Source organism: Chlorocebus sabaeus, chromosome 12, assembly GCF_047675955.1.
Source record: "Chlorocebus sabaeus isolate Y175 chromosome 12, mChlSab1.0.hap1, whole genome shotgun sequence".
Lineage (NCBI taxonomy): Eukaryota > Metazoa > Chordata > Mammalia > Primates > Cercopithecidae > Chlorocebus > Chlorocebus sabaeus.
Genome location: NC_132915.1, coordinates 90,585,637 through 90,607,684, shown reverse-complemented (window position 1 = coordinate 90,607,684; position 22,048 = coordinate 90,585,637). Strand labels below are relative to the sequence as shown.

The 22,048-nt window shown below is 41.3% G+C and overlaps 1 protein-coding gene across 2 annotated transcripts in view; it reads left to right on the top strand.

Moving 5' to 3' along the window:
- CDK5RAP2 (CDK5 regulatory subunit associated protein 2) overlaps positions 1-22,048 on the top strand; it is a 186,044-nt gene that overhangs the window by 79,429 nt on the left and 84,567 nt on the right. For both annotated transcript variants that reach the window (XM_007968240.3, XM_007968239.3), the window contains exons 13-15: positions 4,971-5,141; positions 8,984-9,127; positions 19,230-19,330. In XM_007968240.3, coding sequence (XP_007966431.3) covers positions 4,971-5,141; positions 8,984-9,127; positions 19,230-19,330 — 416 coding nt within the window. The remainder of the gene's footprint in view (positions 1-4,970; positions 5,142-8,983; positions 9,128-19,229; positions 19,331-22,048) is intronic.

Sequence of the window (22,048 nt, the reverse complement as noted above, 5' to 3'; positions counted from 1 at the left end):
CAAAAGGGTAGTAATCTCTTAAAATTACCAAATAACCAATAAATGTTTAGATTTCCCTGATTGTCTCATTAAAAGCAATTGTTTGAAATAGTTTGTTTAAATCATGATCCAAGGATGGGTGTGGTGGCTCATGCCTATAATCCCAGCACTTTGGGAGACTGAGATGGGAGGATTGCTTGAGCCCAGGAATTTGAGATAAACTTGGACAACATAGTTAAGACCTTGTCTCTAAAAAAAATAAATTGTGGTCCAAACAAGGTGTATACATTGCATTTTATTTATTTATTTATTTATTTATTTATTTTAGAGATGGGGTCTTGCGATGCATGTTGCCCAGGCTGGTGTCAAATTCCTGGGCTCAAGTGATCCTCCTGCCTTGGGCTTCCAAAGTATTGGTATTACAGGCGTGAGTCACCACACCCGTCGATATGTTTTTTTTTTTTTATACCTTTTTATTTTGAAATAATTTTAAACATACAGGAAAGGGGCAAAAATAATATAGAGACTTCCTGTATATCCCCTAGTGTTAACATTTTGCGTAACTGTGGCATACTTATCAGTATCAGGAAATTAACATTGATGCAACACTATGAAGTAATCTACAGACTCTATTTGAATTCTGCCAGTTTTCCCATGAGTGAGCCTTTTCTGGTTCAGGATCTCATGAAGGATCCACATTGAATTGTCATGTCTGCTTAGACTTGGCTAATATGGAACAGTTGCTCAGATTTTGTCTTTTATGACCTTGACTGGTTTGAAGAGGACTGGTCAGTTATTTTGTGAAATGTTGTTAAATTTGGGCCTGCCTGGTGTTTCTCTCATGTTAGGGTGATCAGACCCAACAGCAGGTTGTGGGGGCAACGAAGTCCGTCGGAATCAAAGGAATGAGAAAAGACAGTTTGAAAGAGAAAGTGGGACCAGGGGGCCATCGCTAAGTATGGAGGCTGTGAAGGCCTGGAGCTCTGGAAGCCCAGACTATTTATTGGTGATCAAACAAAGAAATAAGTGGTGAGAATATGGGAAAGGGCAAGTACATGATCTACAGCTGTGATGGTTTAGCATTTCCTTTGCGGCATATGGAACATGTTCTGCTACTTGAGATAATGGAGAGCAGGTTCTTTTAACTTGATACAATCAATCCTGGGAGAGCAAGGAGCAAGGAGCCAGCAAGTCTAGACACATTCCAGAGCCACAAGGGGTTTTAGTCCCTGATTCCTGGATTCTGTCCAATCCAAGAGGGGTTTTATGCCCTGGACTTAGATTATGGTGCATCAGGGTAGCCTTCCACCCTTCAGCACAGAGCTTGGTGTTCCAAAGGCCATAAGGAGTTTTAGACCCTGGACCCCAGGCATGTTCCAAGACTCTTTACATTATGTCAGATATCAAGCCCTGCTTCAGCTTCTCCCAATACTAAGCTTTTCTCCCAACACTCTCATGATTAGATTGAGGTTGTGTGTTTTTGGCAAGAATAGCATGGAAGTGACGTGCTCTTCTTGGTGTATCTTATTTGTAGGTGTGTAATGTCAGTCATTATTGGTGAGGTTAGTGCTAGTCACTTGGTTAAAGTGGAATCTTCTGGGTTTCTTCACTATAAAGTCACTATTTTATTACCTTTATAATTAATTTTGTGGGGAGGTCTTTTGAGACTATATAAATATCCTGTTTTTCTTCATAGTTTGAAGAATTCTAGCATTCATTGATGATTCTTACCTGCAACAGTTATTACTGTGGTGTTTACCTAGTTGTTATTTTCTTTTTCTGTCTTTTCTTCTACTCTTATTAGTTGTAAGTCTACTATGAGGAAGAGCTGTCCTCTTCCTCCTTCTGCATTTGTTTATTATTTAGTTATTTGTTTCTATCAGTATGGGCTTGCAGATGTTGTTTTACTCTATAAGTTATAAGCCATTACTATCATTATTTATTTTATTGTTCAAAGTGACCCATATTTGGCCATTGGGAGCTCCTTTAAATTGATTCCTGTGCCTTTTCAACATAACTCCTTGTTTTTTGAGCAATTCCTTGCTTTCTAGGAGCACAAGATCTCCTGGGCTCATCTTGTGTTATATTTTCCCTGCTCCAGGCCTGGAAGCAAGTATTTTCCCAAGAAACACTGGTTTCTTTTATTGGAAAATGGTATTTAGAAACCAAGATGTGAATGATGGGTATCCTCATTACTACTGGAGTGTTACTGCCTCTAGGATTTGTCAGTGTACAGAACTGAAATATGTGTATGACACATGCATACAAGCATCTATATATCTTTCCAGTTCTGTGTGTATGTGTGTGTGATCATGAATTCAGACTCATTCTACAGAGTTCATTCTTCCCTTTCTTTCCTTTTCTTTTTTTTTTTTTAAAACTGAGTCTTGCTGTACTGCTCAGGCTGGAGTGTGGTGGCGCCATCTTGGCTCGCTGCAACCTCTGCCTCTTGGGCTCAAGCGATTCTCCTGCCTCAGCCTCCCGAGTACCTGGGATTGGCATGTGCCACCACGCCCTGCTCATTTTTGTATTTTTTGTAGAGACAGGGTTTTGCCATGTTGGCCAAGCTGGTCTCAAACTCCTGACCTCAAGTGATCTGCCTGCCTCAGTCTCCCAAAGTGCTGAGATTACAGGCCAACTTTTTAACTTATTATTTAATAAGTAAGCAGGTTTTCCCTCTTTTTTTTTTTTTTTTTTTTTTTTTTTACCCCACGTAATTTATTTGTTGAATATGTTGGGTCATTTGTTCTTTAGAGTTTTTCACATTATGGATTTTGCTGACTGTTTCTGTAATGTCATTTGACTTATTTCTCTGTTGACTCTATTTCTAGTAAAGTGGTGGTTTAGATAAGATGCATGGTCAAATTCAGGTTAAATTTTTTGGCAAGATTACATCATAAATGGTCATTTGTACTTTCAAATATTTGATAGTCCCTCTTTTTGTGATGTTACTAGCTATTGATCATTTGCAAATGGTGATAATTTGGTTTCATTATTCCTTCTTTTATAGCTGAATACGTCTATAAAGAGAAACTTGGTTTTTCATCACCTGTTTAGTTACCCTGAGGTGCAGCTCATACAGGAAAGTCAAAACAAGTTCCCTAGAATCCTCCGATGGTGACTGTATGATTAGCTTTCTATTGCTGCTTCAACAAATTACCACAAACTTGGTGGCTTAACAATACAAATCTATTATCTTGCAATTCTAGAAGTCAGAAGTCTGAAATGGGTCCCACTGGACTAAAATCAAGGTGTTGGCAGGGCTGCATTCCTCCTGAAGGCTCTAGAGGAGAGTCAGTTCCTTGCCGTTTCCAGCTCCTAGAGCCTACCTGATTTCTAGGTCTGAGTCCCCTTTCCATCCTCAGAACCAGCAATATATTTGCATATATGCAGGTTATACTGATTGTGCTGTTCTAGGGACTGTACTTTAGAACCACTGCTTTAAAGAACCCTGTTCTTTTTTATAGGAAAAGGCATTTAGAGACTCTAGTCTGGATACCAAGGAGGACACCGATTCTAACCTTTTTTAGGGAAAGAAAGGAAACAACAGAAAATAGAAGTTCATATTGATATTTCAAATTCACATTTAGAGTGACAAGTTTTAACTTCTTTTATGTTTGTATTTCTTTTCTACTTAAGGTTTTGGGTTTTATGACAATGATTGTTTAATAAATATATATGTTATATATACTCACACAGTTTCAGAATAACATTACCAATATCACTACTTATAACATGATTACTAAAAGCAGTTTAAGATTTTTTTACAACCTCTTTTGTACTTAGAGAAATATCCCACTAGGGATGTACAAATTATTCTGCTTCAAAGTTATTGAAATAATTTCTGTCTGTTGGGTTAACCAGTTAACTGGTTACAAAGTTAGATTCTTTTGTTTGCTTGCTATTTTTTCGGTTTTAGGGGATTTTTATTTTATTTTTAAGATAATTGTGTAAACATTTAAATGATTGCAATGACACATCTGTAAAATGAGTTCTAGTCTCTATCTTTGTCTCTTCTACCTTATTCTCTCTTATACCTTATAGGCAGTGATTTAATTGGTTTTATGGTTAAATAAATGGCAGTATGCTATCCATACTTATTTCTCTTGGGTCTCTGCTGCTGCCATACACATTTAACAAAATATTCCGAAGATTACTTTAGGGCAGTATATTTATATATATAGAGAGAGTCCTCATTCCTTTTCCTTTATAGCTTAAGAGTGCTCCACTGTCAGAATGTACCATAGTTTATTCCTCTATTGGTGGACATTTGGATTGTTTACAGCCTTTTGCTATTATGAATAGTGCTTCAGTATTATAAATAGTATACATATTTAAAGGTAGTCACAATCATTCTGTATACAGTTTTTTTTCCTTTTTCTATAACATGGGAATAACATGAACTTTTTAAATGTTATTATAAATTCTTTGTAAGTGGTAGTAAGACAGTGTTTTTCCTGATTGTGAAGATAATACAGGATTATATAGAAATTGTGGAAACTTAGAAAAATAAGTAAGTAAAAACCAGTGGAAAATTACCCACAATTCCTCTACTTAGATATACTGTTGTTTTGATGTGTTACCTCATAGCCTTATGACATTTATATTAACATTTAGAAAATAATGAGCATCTTATTATCTGTACAGTTGAATACTCTGGTTTGTTTTGACTCATAATTGTGGGTGTGTGTTTTTTAAATACCATACTCTATAATTATTTCTCTGTTGTTTACTATCTAGTTTCTTTCTGGTTTTCCAGCATTTTAAATAATATTGTGATAAATTATCTGTTCATAAATCTTTTGCCAAATTTCAGATTATTCTTATAGTGGTTTTTGTAAGATTTTAAGTGAGAAGGAAATATACACTTGTATATTGCCTTAAATACATCTATTATCTTCCTTTCTTGTAGCAGTAATTTAGCAAGTCAAACACATAAGAGATTGAAATTTTTGTCAAGTAAATTCCATTTTTTCATTTTCTTCTGGTAGGATCTTAGAAATGAGGTTGAAAAATTATGCAATGAAGTGAATGAAAGAGAGAAAGCAATGGAAAATCGTTACAAGAATCTTTTGAGTGAAAGCAGTAAAAAATTGCACAATCAAGAGCAAGTGATCAAACATCTAACAGAAAGTACCAATCACAAGGACATGTTACTTCAGGTACTGTAACTTTTGTATTTAAATTTTTTCATTTGGCATGGGTTGTTTTTTAAAAACAATTCTTTTGCAGAAATATTTATGATTACAGTAATCATTGCTATGTTTCAGAATACTTTAGAGCTTTCATGATGTCATTTGGGCTTCAGCCACCAGGGAGGTAAGTGTGGTGAAACAGATACTCAGAGAAGGGAAGAAACATATCCTGGGTCATATGACGACTACATAGCAGAGCCTAGAGTCACGCTCTGGCTTGTTTTGCCCTAGTGCTCAGGCTACTTCACTGAGGCTCTTCTACTGCAAATATTTCCTGTTACTTATTTATACCATGCTCTTTCACTCCCCTTTACTTTTCTTCTGACTGTTCCTTTTTCTTTAGGAGTACCCTTCTTGTTTGATCATGTAGTGAATTTTTGAGATTCACCTCAGACTTACAGATAACCATGATGGAGTAAACACAGGCATTTAACTCTGCTTCCTACAGAAACCTCATTAAAATAACAGTGAAAGAATAAAAAGGTATAAACCCACAGGGACTAACTAGGAGAATGGAAGGAGGTATAATAGCAAATGTGAGTTGTCAACAGAATTTTGGATAAGTGTGGCTTGTAGACAAAAGAGGTAAAAAGAAAAAAAAGACAGAAAAAAATTTGGCTAAGTGGATGGGTGACCGTGTTAAGGGCATAGGATTCAGCTTTCTCCACACAGCTACATGCCTTTGGGACAAAAAGCCAACAAGAAGCAAGCTGATTTATGCTACAGAACCCCAGAAAGGCATGGCATGCATTGGATATACCTGGTAACTTTAAAAATGGGAGACTGGCTGGAATTCTAAGCAGTTATAGGTGACCCTCTCCTCACAAGCAGGAGATCTCTGGAGACCTTAAACCAGAGAAGCTCTGGCTATGGGGTCACCAGATGTAACTGAAAGCAGGAGTGACCACTTAAGTGAAAACAGGGAGGGAGTGGAAGTGTGCATGCCCAGCAGTGAGATGCTTCGGAGGGGAGAAACAACAGAAAGATGCTGACAATTGGGGGTCCTCCAGCAAAATACCTGGGCCCCCACCTGAGCACCTCACTGTGAGGCCACCTTTGACAGATCCTTTCCACACTCTCAGAGCTGCTGAATACTTCTAACCCCTAAAAGTAGGTGAATGGCCTGGGTTTATCAAATAGGAGAAAAGAATTTAGGAGGGAAGATGACCTGGCGTGGTGGCTCATGCCTGAAATTCCAGCACTTTGGGAGGCTGAGGTCGACAGATAACCTGAGGTCGGGAGTTCAAGACCAGCCTGACCAACATGGAGAAACCCTGTCTCTACTAAAAATACAGAATCAGCTGGGTGTGGTGGCACATGCCTGTAATCCCAGCTACTCAGGAGGCTGAGGTGGGAGAATTGCTTGAACTTGGGAGGCGGAGGTTGCGGTGAGCCGAGATCGTGCCACTGCATTCCAGCCTGGGCAACGAGCGAAACTCCTTCTCAAAAAAAAAAAAAAAAAAGAGTTAAGACAAAGGCTAAGCAGAGCAGAGGTACATAGAAGAAATAAGAAACATGCAAGGAGGAAAAAACAAGACAGCTTTTAAAAATCCAAAAATTCAGGCTATAACACCTTTAGATGAGGCTCTGACAAAAAAGATATTTGGAAAAGAAGAATGACCTATTGGAAATTGAAAGTATGATTGCAAATATAAAAATGTTTAAAAGAAGAGTGAGAAAAGTTGGAAGATAAAGTTGAGTCTTTCAGAAAATAGAAACAAAAAGATGAGAAAATGGGAGAGAAAAGAAACGAAACGTAGAGGCTTGATACAAGAGATCCAAAATATGACTAATAGGAGTTCCAGAAAGACAGAACAGGCAAAGCAGAGGGAAGGAAGTTTTCAAAGTAATAGGAGAAAATTCCCCAGCATGGAAGGACAACTGTTTCTGCATTGAAAGGGCCTGCGATGTTTCTAGCACAAAGAATGAGAAAAGACCCATACCCATGGTGTGTCATTTTGAAATTTTGGAACACAGGGATAAAGAGAGGACCTGAAAGCCTTCCACAGAGAGGAGAATACAGGGCACATACGAAGAACCCACACTTGGAATGACATCAGAATTCTCAGCAGCAACATTGGAAACCAGAAGATGGAAGAGCCATGCTTTCAGATTTTGAGGAAAAGTGATTTCCAGTCCAGCGTTCTGTACTCAGCTAAGCTGTCAGCAAGTATGAGGGCAGAATAAAGGCATTTTCAGACATTTGGTACCTACGGTCATCTGCCTCCTATGTACTCTTTTGCAGGAAGCTCTTGTAGGATGATTCCATATGTATAAAGGAATAACTAAATGGGAGAGACGTGGGCTCCAGAAAGTAGGGAATTCACGTGTCATGTGGTGAAGGGAAGTCCTGGGATGAGAGCTGAGCTGCTTATGTAGAAAGCCCAGATTTGAACTCTTGAGGGCTTCAGTTGGGATTTCTCCAAGAAACTAAGATGCAAATGGTCAATTTTTTGATGTGTGATCACAGAACACCGTATGGCTAAGTCATGAGCAGTATCTGCTTGGCTATAATGTAAATGCAGAATATTGATTTAACTAAAATTGGGATATTATTAGGAAAAGTGTTGAGGGACAGAGGATATAAGAGCTGAATCCTTAAACTTCTATGGTAGGAGCCAGTAGGTAAAAATCTAAACTTAAGAAACCAAGCCATGTAAGAATAGGAATGTAATATAGAAACATGGAGGTATATAGCAGAAGAAATAGCTAAAGAGTTGAAAGTTGTTTTTCTCTGGGAGTGGGATTTGGGAGGGGAGAGGAGAGGAGAGGGAGAGGACACCATTTTCCATTTAAGCCTTGTAGTACTATTTGACTGTTAAACTATATATATCTGTAATTGGACTTTAGAAAAATGAAAATGAATGGTGTAATTTAAGCACAACTGTATTGTTACAATTCTAGAAAGTCAGTATTGGTTATTTGATTCCTAGTTCTTTCTATTACAGTTCAATGAGTTTTTATAAAGAATTACCTCTACTTTTTTTGTTTGTGTTCACCTAATTTCTTATAAAAATTTGAAAGGATACATTAATTCTGCTAGGTGCTTAGGAATAAGATGTGGTTCTTACCCTTAATTTTTGACAAGAGTGGACAGAATCCTAGTTCAGAAGTTACCAGGATTTTAAATAGTTAGGAATAGATTCCATGCAGAAGACTAGCGATACGGTCTCCAGTCCTGTTGTGTTGTTGGATGTTAGATCTTCTGAAGGGTTCAGTCAGTGGAATCATATTGTGTGTGATCATGAGGGAGCCTTTCATATGTGACCAGACCCTAAAGCAATATTTGCAGTCTTAGCTTTTTTTCCTGGAAGTCAGATCTCCTTTTGGATATGGACAGTTCAAGTTTTACCAAATTTGTAACATTTCAAGAGAGACTAAGACTTCGTTGGGTTTTGATGTACAAGTCTTGTAATCATCTCCATAAGCCTGCAGGGCTGGAAACGATCGCATCCTGAGCAGGATGCACCTAGGTTTGGAACCAGGTCTGTTGGGTCAGAGCCTGACTTTGTCCTCCACACCCTCTGGAAGGTAGTCACAGTGGTGGCGAGCGAGTATGGTTTGTAGCGACTGCCACCGTCCTTGGCTCTGCTTTGCTGGCATGCAGCTATTCTGCAAATTGTAACAGCATAGAAATGGAGTTGCATGACAGTTTTGTAATTGCCTAGTATTTTGGAGTGATGAAAATTATGTAGGGGATATAGGAGTACTGTGAAAAAACAAAATATTTTTCCTTAAGGAGTTTGGGACAATTTCTTAATATTTTTTTCTTGATATCAACTTCCTTATAATTTGTTTTATTTCATTAGAAATTCAATGAAAAAGATTTGGAAGTAATACAACAGAACCGCTATTTAATGACTGCAGGGGATCTCGAGCTCAGGAGTGAAGGCTTAATAACAGAAAAGTGCCCTTCTCAACAGTCACCAGGCAGCAAAACCATCTTCTCTAAGGTAAGCTTGACTGAAATTGGACATTCACATGTGAATGGATTCATATACTTTTTTGAAACATACTTGATAACTCCTTTGATCTAGAGATCCTCAAATGCCTTCTTGTTGATAATTGAGCCTACAACAGGTAGGAGGAGGAGTTCTTAGCCTATCACGTTACAGATTAATATCCTTCAACTGAGTATTAGTCTTCGCACTGCACATGAAACTGAGAAATCACAGCTTGTGGAACCGGAAGCCTCATTTGCTCTATCAGGGCTCACCTCTTAAGAACTATGTAATCTCAAGTGTTTTGTAAGTGTTCCTGTTTAAATTCACACAAAAAATGGCACAGCAAGCCCCTCCTTATCTGGCCCCAAATCATCTTTCCAATCTCATTTTCTTTCATCTCCAGCAATAGCAAATTTCTTATAGATTCCTGAAAACACCATGTTTGTACCTCTCTGTGTCTTTGCATGTGTAGTTCCGTCTGCCTGGAATGATTTTTCCCTCCTTGTTTACATGCTAACTCCTGAACATCTCTGCAGGTGCCATCTTAGTGTCACCTTCTCTCTGTAGTCTTTCCTGATCCTGCTTAGTAGTGCGGTCCCCTCTAGTAAGTGCCCCTCATGGCACTTACTCTGTGCATTGGAGTTATGGGATCCACCTTTCTGCTTCCCCTCACCTGGGCTCCTGTATAGCACCATGGGCAGGCACTTCTGGGGTAGGGAACTGGCACATGTTCCAAATCCCAGTGTTCAGCCTGTTGCCTGGCTGTGTAAATATTTGTTGAGTGAATGAATGAATAATGCAACCAGGCAGCCAGATATGGGAAAGGAAAAGAATTAACTTAAAAAAAAAAAAAAAACTGGCTTAAATTAAGTTCATACATTTGGAAGATAGAGAACTCTTATGCAAATTAGTTTTCTGATGAATGGCTCTGATTGTGACTTGCAGGTTTGTGAAGGGTGATTCTCAAAATAATTAACAACTGGTACAGCATGGGCATCAGCATTCAGAAAAGACTTGGGCACTAGGGCTGGAGTGGGGACCTGGAGGCCTGCTCCTGTGCCAGGCACAAACCCTGTAGTTTAAAAACTACTAGGGACCTCCTGGGAGGTCCCTAGGGAGGGACCAGGGCAGCTAGCGTGGTTGGAGTAGATGGACCAGGGTTTATTTTCCAACTGGTGTGGAAGTATTTCAGTATTTTAGCAACCAGTGCTAGCCACTGTGCTGTGTATCTGCTCAGTATCAGAGCTTGTCCTGGGGGTATCATTGGCTGAGCAGTTGGAGCTGTTTCTTAATTCTGACCGTTTGTGTATTTGCATTTTGCTGTTTCTCTTGAGAGCATCAGCATGGACTTGTGGAGCCCTTGGGCTGGGCCAGCAATCTGGAGGCCTGGATTTCTCTCTGTTGACTCTGTCATTTCACTTACGTAACCTGGGGCAAGTCTTATAACTAAATCTCAGAGGGCTAATATTTTGTGATTCTAACTTGCATTTAGTTAATTTGATTTTGACCAACTTTAGTTGGCTAAGATTCACATTAACCTGTAATATAAGGTATAGTCTGTTTCACACCAAGATAGCAGCTCATCGGGTTATTTTAGATGGAAATACCTTCATTACTATGAATGTATTTAGTTAAACTAAAATGCTATTTTGAATCACATTTTAGTCATGTAAAAAGTATCTCCTGTAATCCCAGCACTTTGGGAGGCCGAGGCAGGTGGATCACGAGGTCAAGAGATCGAGACCATCCTGACCAACATGGTGAAATCCCGTCTCTACTGAAAATACAAAAATCAGCTGGGTGTGGTGGTGCGTGCCCTTAATCCCAGCTACTCACGAGCCTGAGGCAGGAGAATTGCTTGAACCCGGGTGGCGGAGGTTGCAGTGAGCCGAGATTGTGCCACTGCACTCCAGTCTGGCGACAGAGCGAGACTCCTCCCAAAAAAAAAAATTATGTAAATATTGAACAAAATGTTTATAAATTTATTGGACAGGTTGCGTATTTTAAAATTTCAGTTTTATCATTTTGTTTTTAGTTTTTTTGTGCTAGGTGATGTACTTCATATGACCAGAAATATAAAGGTACTGGCTGGCATTTTGGTAATATTCAGATCCTGGTGATATTTAAATTACTGTGTCAAATACCTAAGTATTTTAGCAAAGGCTTTAATTGTGTTCTGCAAGATGAATTGCAAATTGTAGATAGAGATTTACTGGCCAGGCATCATAGCTCACACCTGTAATCCTAGCATTGTGGGAGGCTGAGACAGGAGGATTGTTTGAGGCCAGGAGTTGGAGACCTGTCTTAGCAACCTAGTAGACCCCAGCATCTACAAAAAAAAAAAAAAAATTATAAAAATCAGGTTGGCACAGTGGTGCATGCCTGTAGTCGCAGCTACTCAGGAGTGAGGCAAGAAGATTGCTTGAGCCCAGGAGTTTGAAGCTGGAGTGAACTATGATCGTGCCACTGCACTCCAGCCTGGGTCACAGAATGAGCCCCAGTCTCTTTATTGATTGATTGATTGATTGAGACAGAGTCTTGCTCTGTTACCCAGGCTGGAGTGCAGTGGCATGATCTTGGCTCACTGCAACCTCCGCCTCCCGGGTTCAAGTGATTCTCCCACCTCAGCCTCCCAAGTATCTAGGATTCTAGGCATGTGCCACCATGCCTGGCTAATTTTTTTGTAGTTTTGGTAGAGACAGGGTTTCACCACGTTGGCCAGGCTGGTCTCAAACTCGTGACCTCAAGTGATCCTCCTGCCTCATCCTCCCAAATTGCTGGGATTACAGGCATGAGCTACCTCTCCGACTGAGACCCAGTCTTTTTAAAAAACAAAACAACAGCAACAAAAGAATTTTAAGTGATCACTTAAGAATTGTAAATTTCTGGTGTCACTTTAAGAAATCCCAACTGTTGCAGCCTTACAGTCGTACCCTCCACTCCCCCGGCCCCAAGAAAGGTGTGCTTTTCAGATCATAGTTCTTTCTTTGTAGAAAATGTGAATTTATTCTGCTGTGCCCTTGGCTATTTTGTGTTGGTTTAGACTTTATCCTCTGCCCATTTCTAGAAAGAACTTGAGGCTATGATCATGTCTCCATAGACTCTGAGCAGTCTGTTTTCCTTCTAATCATTGTGTGATCCTGAGAATTAATGCTAGATGACTAGGGAATTGAAGAATAGAGAGCACAACACACTGACCATATTTAACTTACTGCAGCCAGAGATTGATAGCTGGTTATTGACATGGTTGGGACATCGCTGCTGAATTTTCCGAGTATTAAAATTAATGTCTTTGTTGCAGGGCTGTGACATAGCTACTGAAATAGACCCCATCTACCTACCAGGCCTCTAAATTGCCTGATTACCAAGAAGTGATCCATTAAGCTTTCTCATTACAGGTCTGCTGTCTCTTTAGATGTGGTCTGCACGTTACATGTGTTTCCTTCAAGTCATTAAGGAAACTATGGTAAAGTAGAAAATGCCCAGCTTTGGCGTCAGAATGCCAATCCTACTACTCACTAGGTCTGTGATCTTGGGCAACTCACTTAATGCCTCTGAAACTCACTTTCCTCATCTGTGACGTGGACAGTTACATGCCTGCCTTTTGAGAGGATTAGAAATAATGGAAGTGGATTAGTTAAGGTTCTTTTGGTTGCAGGCCACAGAACCTCACATTGGATAGTTTGAGCACAACCACCATGAAAGGGAATATTGATTGGGAGCAGACTTGAGGCTGTCACAGATGCCAGGCAAGACTTGAGCAGCCACACTTTGGGGAGGGTGAAACTGGGGCAGCACCATGGACCTCAACCACAGAAGTCCCAGACTCTAGGGCTCTGTCAGTGACATGACACAGACCCAGAGTTTCCCAGCTGTCTGGTGTCTTAGTTTAAATCTGTCAGTTCTTGGGAGAGAACTGTACTGGTTTAGCAAGTGAGCCCAGGGCCTGGCTTACAAAGGAGAGGAGTCTTCTTGGGACTCACCCCTGTGTTGTAGGGACAGTTCCCAGGTGAGGCAGGGGAATGGGGTGAGCGGGTGGTCATTCCAAGGGCCATGGAGAACACATCACAGAGCCAGACACACAGCAGATGTGCAGCACTGATGAGTCTTCTCTGCACTGAGAGACCTACTGTCTGGGTTGCTTTTTGTTTGGAGGGGCTGGGTGGAGAGGGGAGAGTGGGGGTTGGTTGCTCCTGCTGAGCAGGTGCTTCTCATGACTCCCCTCTGGGCATCCTGGCCGCCTGCCTGTGTGCCGAGGAGATCTACTGGTTTGTCAGCTCTGCTGAGGGAGCCAAATGACTTCATTCTAATGGGGCATGATTCAACGCAGGGGAATAGGTGATTGATGAAATGGGACCCAAATGGCTTCAAAGAGTTCATTTATTTAACATGGGTAAGCAATTTGCTTCTAGGAAGACGTAGACTCACTCTGACTTCCATTATGCAAAATATCCCCAGGAATCTCTGCTCTTAAGATTCATATCGGTCTCTGAGTTCCCCTCTTACCTACTTAATCATCAGTTTAGCAATTATTTGTGGCAGCGTTTGATTTGTGCCAGACACTGTGCCTAGCTCAGGGCACTGCTGCTTGCCAGGAGCCCTCAGCCTTGTAAACAGGTGGCTGGCATGCCAGCTCTGGGGGCTGGAGGAGGACATCTTTGTCAGTCAGGGAAGGGCTTCCTGATGAGGTTTGGCCTGAGCAGATCCTGTGAAGTGCTCTGGAGTGTGCCAGTGGAGAATGGTAAATGACAGCACTGGGTCTCGGGGGGATAGGCATCCCTCTGGTGGAGGGATTTCCCAGTTCCACTGAGATGCAAGGGCAGGAGGAAGGGAGGAGGACAGGAGCTGAGGAGAGTGGTGGCCTGAAAATTCTGAGGAACCTTTGGAATAGCTGCCAGAAAGAAGAAAAGAGCCTGAACTGAGATCCAGGCCCTGGTGTTGCAGGCCGTGGGCTGTCCTCCCATAGGACTAACAGCCAGCCTGCAGAGGTCCTGTTGAGATACTGGGTCCTACAGGTATACATTCCTGGAGTCTCTGTGCCATCCATCAGAAATCCATGTTTACTGTTTTTTTCCCCAATCTTTCTTGGTTGGCTTTGAAGTTACATACTTAGGCACAAATTCTGACTTTACCAGTTACTAGCTTAGTGGACTCTAACAAGTTACTTCTCCCACAGAGTCAGTTTCATCATCTGAAAAATGAGAAGTTCCCTGGAATGCTGTGGCAACTAGAGATAATATGTCAGTAGCTAGTATAGCACTTGGAGCATAAGAATAATGGTAACAGCTGACATTTATCAAATGTTTGCTTCACGCCAGGCATCATTCTGAGAACTTTGTCTGGATTAACTCATTTCATCTCTTTTATGCTCCAGGATGTATGTAGAATTATTACCACTACTTAGAGGTAAGAATATTAGCATACAGGCCAGGCACGGTGGCTCACGCCTGTAATCCCAGCACGTTGGGAGGCTGAGGCAGGAGGATTGCCTGAGCTCAGGAGTTCACGACCAGCCTGGACAACACGGTGAAACCCCGTCTCTACTAAAATACAAAAAATTAGCCGGGTGTGGTGGCGTGCGCCTGTAGTCCCAGCTACTTGGAAGGCTGAGGCAGGAGAATTGCTTGAACCCAGGAGATGGAGGTTGCAGTGAGCAGAGATTGCTGCACTGTACTCCAGCCTGGGTGACAGAGCAAGACTCCGTCTGGAAAAAAAAAAAAAAAAAAAAAGGAAAGAAAAAGAATATTGACATAGAGAGGTTGAGTAACTTGTTCAAGGTCACATAGTTCATAAAGTCATACATTCTTAATCATCACTGCCCCTCATGCTAGGTGCTCAAGAAACAATAGATTTTCTTATTTTGTCACTGGCTTTTCTTATTTTCTTTGGCTGGCCTTTATGTGGCTGACAGTGATGATGTTACCCTTGCCAGATAAAGCACCCAGATGCATTATATTTAAGGCATCTATTATAGGGCAGTGATGGGTGGGCTGAAGAGAATGGGCCTTGAAGCCCACACCTGGCCTCACCATCCTGACCTTGAGCATGAACAGCCTTCTGTGTCACAGTTTCCTCATCTCTAAAATAGGGAGTGTAGTAACACGTAAGCACGTTGGGTCATTGTGAAGATTAAATGAGAAAATGCCTGGAAAGCACTTAGCATGGTGGCTGGCGTACTGGTCCTGGAGAGCCTCCTTGGTCTTGACGTCCTCTTTAAATCCTTCCCACTCTTCTCTGAGGTCCTCTGGCTGCACACGTGGTTGTGTGCAGGTGGGAGCTGAGAGAATCCCACATGATTCTGTTGTTGTGTACAAAAGGCATTTGGGAACTCCTTGTGCCAGTGACATGTGGCATGATTTACAAAAGGGCCTGACATTTCCAGCAGTCTGGATGACTAACTTATCATGACCAGACTGGTGGTTTAGCATTTAAAAGCTTTAATTGGCAGGTGGTGCCTTGGCCTTGTTTTGTTAGGATTGGAAGCATAACAGTATTCCCCTGGATCAGGGCTTCTTCACGTTTGTTGCCCTCTGCATCCTTTTGGGAATCTACTGAAGCCAGAGACCCCTATCTTGAAAAAATGTTTAAATGCATATAATATATATGTAGGATTCTAAAGGAAACCAAATATTTTGAAATTAGGTTATCAAAATATAAATTATGCTATGGAAGTGGTGCTTCCTTATTAATATGTTAAATAGTAAGATATGGTGGTGAGTATAAGTAACTACCGTAGTTATGAAGTAGTGATAAGAATGAATATTTTGAGATATCTGCAATATATACAAAATAACTATTTCTTTTGATGACAAAGTCAAGGTAATACCACTAGTATTACTATGGTTTGTAGCAATAGCAGTATTCCTTCAATTCATAATTGAAGGTAATGCTAAATTTCAGTTAGAGGTTAGTGGAAATAGAGATGTAATTTTTTCCCTTGCTCATATTCCTTCAGCCTGTAAATTTTAATCAGGTTGAAAACCCCTGTCGTAGGTGGTAACTTAGCTTTAGGAGAAAACGCAAGTCAATGTGAACTACAAAGGCTGTTTGCAGCCCCAATTTCTTCACGAACTGAACATCCGCCTCCAGCATTTAGAGAGCACTTAGTTGGTGATAGGCACTGTGCTGGATATTCTGTATGCATTAACTTCATTTTAACGTTTTTTCTTATTTTGAAATCGTTTTAAATTTGTAGAAAAGTACAAAAATAAAGGATTGTATTTTTTCTGAGCCTTCTGAAAGTTGCCAATGTGAAGCCTTGTCCCTTCTGAATGTGCTAGTGTGTATTTCTTATAAACAGGAACATTCTCCTGTATAACCTCAGCCCAGCCACTACAACCAGGAAATTAGCCTGGACTAATTTCCTTCAACACCACCTTCTAATCCTCAGACTCATTCGAATTTCATCACTTGTCTCAATAACACCCTTTGTAGCAAAAGGATCCTATTTAGGATCATGCCTTGCATTTAATAGTCATGATTCTTTTTTTTTTTTTTTTTTTTTGAGACGGAGTCTCGCTCTGTCGCCCAGGCTGGAGTGCAGTGGCGCAATCTCGGCTCACTGCAAGCTCCGCCTCCCGGGTTCACGCCATTCTCCTGCCTCAGCCTCCCGAGTAGCTGGGACTATAGGCGCCCGCCACTGCGCCCGGCTAATTTTTTTCTATTTTTTAGTAGAGATGGAGTTTCACCATGGTCTCGATCTCCTGACCTTGTGATCCGCCTGCCTCGGCCTCCCAAAGTGCTGGGATTACAGGCGTGAGCCACCGCGCCCGGCCAATAGTCATGATTCTTTAGTTTGGAGCAGTTCTAAAATCTTTCCTTGACTTTCATAACCTTGGCACTTTTGAAGTGCCCAGGCCAGTTATACCACAAGAACGTCCCTTCAGTTTGGGTTGTTTGTCTGGTGTTTTCTTGCTGATTAGATTCAGTTTATGCATCTTTGGCAGGAATATCATGGTAGCGATGCTGTATTCTTCTCATTGTGTCCTGTCTGATGGTACACAGTTGGATTTGCCCCATTACTAGCCATGCTAACTTTGATAACTTTATCAAGATAGTGTCTGCCAGGTGTCTTGACTGTCTAGTTATGCTTTTTTCCCTTTGTATTTAATAAATATTTTGGGGGAGGTATTTTGAGTCTATGTAAGTATCTTGATCTTCAAACTTTTACCTACTAGTTTTAGCATGCTTTTGTGTTTCTTGGTAATTATTTATTACTGTGATGGCTGGCGAAGGGTGATTTTTCTAATTCCCTCATTCTTTCTACATTTATTAGTCATCATTTTTCTATAAAGAAAAACCTCCTCTTCTCCCCTCCTATTCATGTCAGTATGGATTTATGAATTCCTATTTCATTTGGTGGATTATAATCTGTTACTATCAGTTATTATCAGTGGATTATAAACCATTACTCATTATTTATTTCAATGCTCAAATCATCCCCAGATTTTGCTTGTGGGAGCCTTTCCAAACTGGCTCTGTGTGTCCTTTTGACAACATTCCATCATTATTTAAGCATTTCTTTAAAAAATTTTTTCAGCTTTGAGTTATAATTGACAAATTAAAATTGCATATATTTAAGGTACACTAGATGTTTTGAGATATATATATATATATATATATATATACACATTGTGAAATGATCACCATAATCAAATTAATTGGCATATCTATCATCTCACATTGTTACCTTTTTTTGTGTGATGAAAAAACCTAAGCTCTACCTTCTTGGCACGTTTCAAGTGTAAAATACAGTATTTTTTTGTTTGTTTGCTTGTTATTTCAGGGTCTTGCTCTGTTGCCCAGGCTTCAGTGCAGTGGCATGATTCTAGCTCATTGCAGCCTCAAACTTCTGGGCTCAAGGGATCCTCCTCTCTTAGCCTCCCAAGTAGCTGGGACTATAGGGGCATGCCACCATATCCTGCACATGTTTTTATTTTTTACTTTTTTGTAGAGATGGGGTCTCACTATGTTGCCCAGGCTGATCTTGAACTCCTGGCCTCAAGTGATTCTCCCACCTTGGCCTCCCACAGAGCTGGGATTATAGATGTGAGCCGCTGTGCCTGGCCAGGGTATTGTTACTTATAGTCATCATGCTGTGTATTACATCTCTGGAATTTATTCATCTTGCATAACTAAAACTTTGTTACCTTTCACCAACATCTCCCATATCCTCATCCCTCCAGCCCCTGGCAACCACTGTTCTATAAGCACTTCCTCATATTTTGGCACAATAAAATGCTATGCACATATCTTTTGTTGTTCCTGATTTTCCTTGTCCTAATATGGGAATCAGCAATTTCTCCAGGTATCCCTGGTTCCTTACAGTACACAGTTTATATTTCATCTGCTCCATAACTCCACAAGGCAGTGGTAATTGTCCACCAGTTTTACAGGTGAGAATACCAAGGCTCACCTGTAACTTATATAAGTAACTTCCCAGAGTCTCGAACTGGTAGGTGGCAGAACCAAATTTTGAACATTAAAAAATTTCACATTTGTGAATGTGAATTCATAAAATGACATGACCATTTCATAAATGAGGAGACCGAAGCTCAAAGAGTTTTGTTAAGCTACTTACCCAAGATCATACCTCCAGTAAGTGGCAGAGATCCAACTCAGATCTCTTCTTCATCGCTGTGCTCTGGATGCCTCCCAAGAATGCCTCAGTTGACCTCTTCTACTTGACTGTCACTAAATCCCTAGTCCCCAGTACTTGCCAGGTTTTGGTTTGTGAATTTCTCTTCTTTAGAGCAACAGTGAATATGGAAAGACATTTTTTTGTAGTGTTGTAGAAACGGTGACCAGCAGCTCTGAGGGATGACAGTCTCACGATGGGCTAATCCCATAACTGATGCGTCTTCCTAGCAGCTGTTGGAAGCAGTATTGGAAGCTCAGCTCTCAGCTTCGTTCTGGGATAAGTGATGGACAGTCATTCCCCACTCCTCCTGAAGGTGGTGCTCTCTGACTGTGGCCTGAGCCAGAGCCCGGCACAGGGCCTCACCTTCGTTTGGTTTTAAAAACTGGGACTAGCTACATATGTTTGCATAATATAAGGATGTACTCTTTCAAAATTCTTCCCTTAATGTCAAATGCCCTTTGTCATTTCCAGGAAGAGAAACAATCATCAGACTATCAAGAGCTGATTCAGGTCTTAAAGAAAGAGCAGGACATCTATACCCATCTGGTCAAATATCTGCAGGAATCAGACAGGTAAGGGTTTCTGTCTGGACATCACACATGTGAATGCGAACACACACACACGCACCCCTTCAATCAGTGCTGGTGATCTCTAAGGCAGCAACACCCTGCCAGTTTGCTTATGGAGCTTATAAAGCTTGGGTGGCGATTGCACTATTTAATAGTCACATGCACCTGTTTTCTATCAAGAATTGTCTGATTTTTGGCAACAAAATTGATTACTTAGGTTTTAAAATCATGATTACTCAGGGTTTAAAAATACTTTATTGTATATTTAGAAAGTGCTTCTTTGTGTATTATCTCATATGATCCTCACAGCCTTTCTGTGAAGTAATAATAATGCTATCCCTGTTTTCTATAAGGTCATGAAAACTAAGATAGGGTAAGTTACTTGCTCAAAGTCACGCAGATGTCAAGTGACAGAACCCTGGGACTCAAACAAGTCTCCCTGTCTCTGCGGAATTGCTGAAATGAGTTGCTGCCAGCAAGGTGTGGTGGGGAGAGCCAACTCGAGGATTGAGAGGCCTTGTTCTAGCCCTGGCTCTCCCACTTTCTAGCTCTGTGTCCACAGGCAAGTGCTGCTCTGGGCCTCTGTCCACGTATCTGTACACGCAGGGTTGGCCTCAGGGATTTCTCAGAATTGAGAAATCCTTTTTTTTTTTTTGAGATTGAGTCTTGCTCTGTTGCCCAGGCTGGAGTGCAGTGGTGTGATTTCTGCTCACTGCAACCTCCGCCTCCCAGGTTCAAGCGATTCTCCTGCCTCAGCCTCCCAAGTAGTTGGGACTACAGGCACGTACCACCACACCCGGATAATTTTTTGCATTTTTAGTAGAGACAGTGTTTCACTGTGTTAACCAGGATGGTCTCGATCTCCTGACCTCAGCATCCACCCACCTCCACCCCCCACAGTGCTGGGATTACAAGTGTTGGCCACCACTCTCTACACAGTGGGATGGGTACAGTTGAAAGGTATGATGTCTGGGATTCATTTCCAAACTGTGCAGAAGCTGAGGAGGAGGGTGGGGATATCAAAAGAACAAGATTGGCCCTGGTTCTCTGATCGTTGGGGCTGAGGTATGTGTAGATGGGGGAGCGGTTCATTACAGTAGTTTTTTTTTTTTTTTTTTTCCCCTTTTATATATGTCTAAACTTTTCTATAATAAAAAGTTAAAAAAGAATCACCCCTCATTTCTCCCTCTTGTATGTCCTCTACTCTCACCATAGTGAGCTCTTTATCATTCCCTGGGCTATACCTTCACCTGTGTTTCCTACCCTTCTATTCTCAACCTTTCCCCTACTTTGTCACCCCTCAGTCCTTTAGAATTTAGCTTGAATGTTACCTTTGTCAAGTGGCCCCGCTAATCCCCAGAACAGTTGCCTCTGTGTTTCTGCCCTGCGTGGGGAGGTCACCTTATGTAGGTCTGTGCCTGCTGTGCCTCCTCACCTCAGGGCAGGGGTCCCACCTTACTGTCTCGGCTCCCCAGGGCCTGGTACAGAGTAGGCACTTGGGAAGTGTTCTGTGCAGGAATGCCCCTCCCCGCTGTGTTGATCTTCTAAATTATGAGATAATTTCCAGATTTTTTCATGGGAAATGAGTTTAGGGAAAACGAAAACATGCCACTGAAATTCTGGGAGTAGGCGTCACTCTCTGAAAGTGAGTTTTTTCAAGAAACCTCAGCTGCTGGTCATTTTCACTTGGGAGTAGTGTGGGGGGAGGTGGCGGGGGAGCGAGGGGTCGGGGGCGTGGGGGGTTGAGTCATGTGTGGAAACTCACAGAGGAATGGACACATTTCATTTCAATCCCACAGCTTCTCTGGATAGGAGCCAGGTTGATTCTGGGTACTGAGAGGCCTTGTGGGTGGATATGGTTGTGCCTGAGTCTTCTCAGCTTCATGAGGGGCTCCCAAGTTTCACAGGCTCTTTCTTAATGAATGAAAACTTGGATGGGACTGAGGCGGGTCAGGGCTAACTCAGACTAACAGGGACTAACCAGGACTAACAAGGATTCTTAAAAGGTTTCCTGTTCATCTTCAGACTTGTAATACATTTAGTAGGAGACAGACCTGGGTCCACATCTCAGCTGTGCCACTCAGCAGCCCTGAGCTCTTGGGTAAGTAATTTCTCACCCTGAGCCTCAGTGCATTTGTGAAATTGAGATTGGCTGGTCTGCCTACTTACCTACCTACTTAGATATCTACCTACTTTACAGGGTTCTGTTGAAACTAGAGAGAACACTGTTTAAAGACCTAATACTTCCTGGCATGTAGTAAGCACTCAGTAAATGGTAAGATTTCTTAAGAATAATGATAACATGAAAAGCTTATATATGTCTTAATATTCCATTATGCAGAAACTTAGTTTGCAGGAGGTTTTTGATTCCTCAGACCTTGGCATATCCAGAGGGCAGAATGTGGGCTAAGGAAGGTAGAGCTCCTTTTTGTAACTCCAGCACTGTTCATTCTGGAAATTGGCAGGAAAGGTGGATGACCCTGGAGACAGATGATGTACTATGATTAAAATTGGAAAGGAAGGTCAAGAAGGGAGGAAACTCATTGTAAGAATGTGGTTGATCCTTTCACTTTTACATTTTTATTCTTCACAGCAGCACTTAGAAGTTGGCGGATTATCCCCAAATTACAGAAGTGGAAATGTGCATTCTAAGGCGCTGTGTATCACCCAGTGTTCCACAGTGAAGGATTATCAGTGCTCAGGTCGCCTTGACTCCCAAGC